The 3,852-nt window shown below is 39.2% G+C and overlaps 1 protein-coding gene across 1 annotated transcript; it reads right to left on the reverse strand.

The window, feature by feature from the left end:
• Positions 1 to 1,052: 1,052 nt before the first annotated feature.
• LOC107106378 (olfactory receptor 5I1-like) lies at positions 1,053 to 1,991 on the reverse strand. Its single transcript, XM_015406514.1, has one exon. It carries the CDS (start codon positions 1,989 to 1,991, stop codon positions 1,053 to 1,055), a length of 939 nt encoding a protein of 312 aa, XP_015262000.1.
• Between the last annotated feature and the right edge of the window lie 1,861 nt (positions 1,992 to 3,852).

Below are 3,852 nucleotides of genomic sequence, written 5' to 3' on the forward strand. Positions count from 1 at the left end.
ATCTTTCCCAGCATCAGGGTCTTCTCCAGTGAGTGCTCCCTTCTCATTTGGTGGCTACAGCTCTGCAATCTTTATGTCTCAAAATGCCTTCACAAAAGGGCTTGTCACACAATGTACATACATCCACAAACACAGCAAAACACATATATCACTCTCGATGTTCCACGTGTAAATTGATATAATTGTTGAGTATATCCATTTATTTCTATGGTGTCTGTCCTCCATGCCATTTTACAGACAGAACAAAGATCCACAAGGATGGTGTCCTTTCACGAATAGAGCTCTTGCTAGGATTAAGGAAGTCAGATTTTGTCAAAATATTTCTCAATGTTTTTGTTCCTCGTAAACCTAGATGTGGTTTATCTTTACAAGCTGGTGAATGTTCAATAAGATGCCAGTGTTTATAAATAATGTTCTTAATCTGATTAAGAATCAGAGGAATCACACCTCGGCACTGAAGACTCCCTGTGAAGTCTGTGATGATGCGCATACTGGTAAGGGGGGGGCAGCGGCAGGGAGTCAGGATGGAAAGAGAGTGTGGCCTGTCTCAGCCCATTAGAGCTGGACTCTTCCTTTTAACTCCGCTTCTGTGGCGGAGCAGCACGGGTTGCAGCTATGTCAGATCAAAAAATGCATTTGACCTCAGCCTCAGTGGGCCTTACTCCCAGGACACTAACAATATGGGCGTACAAAGCACCATGGAAAGAAAATTTATTTCACCCCTTTTTATTTATTGAAACGTAGACAATAGAACAAGAATTCAAAGAGTTTAATTTCTTCGACTACGTGGAAGTAAAAAAGGTAGGCTATAGGATAACTTTGTGACCTGGATAGCTATCACTTTTCTGATGTCAAACAACACTAACCACACTGAATGATATTTTTGTAGAAGAGACTCTAGAACTTTAAAAGTAATAACTTCTTACTTGTCTAGAATTGTTATCCATGGAAAAGCACTGAAGACAGCTCTCTTTTTGACTTACCTTAGTATGTGACATCTAGTGTTCTATTGTCTACCTGCTCCAAGCTTGTCATGTTATGAGACAGAAGTATCAATGAACAAAGATTTTAGTTTCTATTGCTTTCCATAAAGCATCTTTTACATCTTTGTTCCTCAGGCTGTAGATTAGGGGATTCAGTACAGGGACAATAATAGTGTAGAAAACAGAGATGTACTTGTCTGAGGTAGGGGAGTACCAGGAGCTGGGGCGGGAATAGATGAAGAGGAGAGTTCCCTCATAGATGATGACAGAGGTCAGGTGAGAGGCGCAGGTGGAGAATGTCTTGTGCATTGCTGCTGCAGACCATTTCTTCAAAACAGAAGTGGCAATAAGGATATAGGAGATTATGATAATGACTGAAGACATGATTTCCACAGAACTACCATAGGTGTAGAGTAGGAGTTCATTGAGGGTGGTGTCTGAGCACGAGAGCTTGAGAAGCAGTGGAAGGTCACAGAAAAAGTGGTTGATGACATTAGGTCCACAGAAGGACAGTCTGAAGGCAAAGCAAGTATGGACCAAAGCACTTAATGTACCACCAAGGTAAGAGAGTGCAACCAGCAAGATACAAATTTTGGGAGACATAATTACAGTATAAAGAAGTGGGTTACAGATGGCTACATACCGGTCATATGCCATAGAGGCTAGGATGAAAGACTCAGTGTCAGCAAAAGTGCAAAAGAAGTAGAATTGCAGTCCACAGCCAGTATATGATATTACCTTTTTCTCTGCCAAGAAGTTTACGAGCATCTTTGGGACAATCACTGAGCAGTAGCAGAGATCAACAAAGGACAAATTGCTGAGGAAGAAGTACATTGGGGTGTGGAGTTGAAGGCTAGTTTTTATTAGAACCATCAGCCCTATATTTCCCAGCAGAACCATGCTGTAGAGCATCAGAAATGTCAGAAAGAGGATAATTTGAATGGCTGGGCTGCTAGGAAACCCTAAGAGAACAAAGTGGGTCACCATTGTTTCATTACCAACTAGCATCTCTGCTATTTCCTGGAGGGATGCAGAATTTGGACTGAAGAGAAAGACGTGAGGTTGCAATAAGGCAAAAGCACAGCCAGGTAAAATGACTGTCAAGCAACCACGTATGCAAACATTAGTGTGCAGTACATGATAGAAACAGGTACCTTCGGGAACCCACAGTACACAGCTGGTACAACTAATCACTGAAATATAGCATCCTCTATTAGGCCATTGTTTCTATACGTTTCTTTCATTCTTTCATATTTTTTACACACAAAGTAATGCATGAGCTATTTTCTGTTACTCCCCTTGCAGTGATAGCAGAGTAGAGTGATTGAGAGAGACAAGTGTGCTGTGATTGGTGGATGACAGAGTGTGGGGGGAGTTGTTTTGAAATGAATGTGTCTTGAAATTAGTTATGAAAGTCAGTTAGAGAAAGCAGTTCAGTTGGAGATATTAATTCAGTTAGTGTGTTCAGTCAGTGAGGGTTATCATTCTGTGTAAAGAGTTCAGAATACAAGTCTATAAAAGCTAAAGTTGTGAAGGAGCTATGAGAAGGGTCTGTGAGACTCTAGAGTGGTGAAAGAACCTATAGTGCAAAGAGCTAAGCCAGTGTGACTGCCTGTTAAGAAAGAGATTCCTTTCAGTGGGATCTTAATGTTAAGAAGATTCTGTGTGATACACCAGTTTATTCATCATGTCCTTATTCCCAAACAGTTACAGAGAAACCAGCCTCATATTTTGTTCTTATTTCAATAAATCTTTTGTTCAAGTTTATCCCAGAATTCAGTTCTATCTTTCCTCAGGACCACATGGATCCCTGAAAAGCCCAGACTCTGAGTCACATTATCAGCAGCAAAGGAGAAAAGATTTGGAATTTGTTTAAATTCCTGGTGGCAACCAAATCTACCCTGTTTATGAACACAAGGTATAAATTTAAAGAGAAAACCAGTCCTCCCTAATAAGAGGACGCCACAAACTACCCCGGAGGTAGTTCAGGTCTTGAGGACAATATCTGAGACAGTCGATGTGGACTCTACTTGCTCCTAACCTTAATTTATCTCAGTTATTTCTTCACCTCAAGCTCCAAATAAACCTATTAATGATTGTCTCTCCCAAACAATTTTGTCTCTCCTAGCTAAAATGAGAATTTTAGAAAAATGGCATGTAAAAAAACAGTAGATGGTGAAAAGGCAAAGAGAAAAAATGAGAAAAAACTAAAGTGTTTGTCCCTGTTTGACATTGACAAAAGAGACAGGAATTGGGAAGATCAGTGGCAGAACACATGCTTTCCATGCAGACAGGCCTTGGTTGTATTCATGACATGTTTAGTTGATAGGATCTCTGCCTGGGTCCCTGGAGAGTTAGTAAAGATAGGCTAAAATGTTGTTAGATATATTAACATCCTATAGTGTTTTTATAATGTTTTATTAATATTGTAAGCGACCTTGACTCTGGCAAGGGTGAAAGGTGGCTAATGAATGTTTTAAACAAAGCAGGTTCATATATATAAGAACTTATTTTTAACCTTTTGCTAATTATGTGATGGCTACCTCAATCACAAATTTAATCAGAAGTACATTTCCCTGACTTCTATGTGGCTTAATCTTAGATAAATGTATACAAGATTGAAGTCAGTCAAACTATGAAAATTTTTGCCATGACTAGGGTTCTGGTTGGGTTTTAAAATATGACTATGTCAATTAATTCAAGAGCTGTCAAAGGGCTGTTAGCCAAGATGGGTAATGTATTTTAGATTTGGGACATACAAAGGATTAAAAAACCTTAGGCAGATAATAATACAAAGAAAAAATGTCAGATATTTCTCAGGCTAAAAATACATTATTAAAAGTATGTACCAAATCAACATCTTAATGAA

This window comes from Gekko japonicus, unplaced genomic scaffold, assembly GCF_001447785.1.
Source record: "Gekko japonicus isolate JY-2015 unplaced genomic scaffold, Gekko_japonicus_V1.1 scaffold5924, whole genome shotgun sequence".
NCBI lineage: Eukaryota > Metazoa > Chordata > Lepidosauria > Squamata > Gekkonidae > Gekko > Gekko japonicus.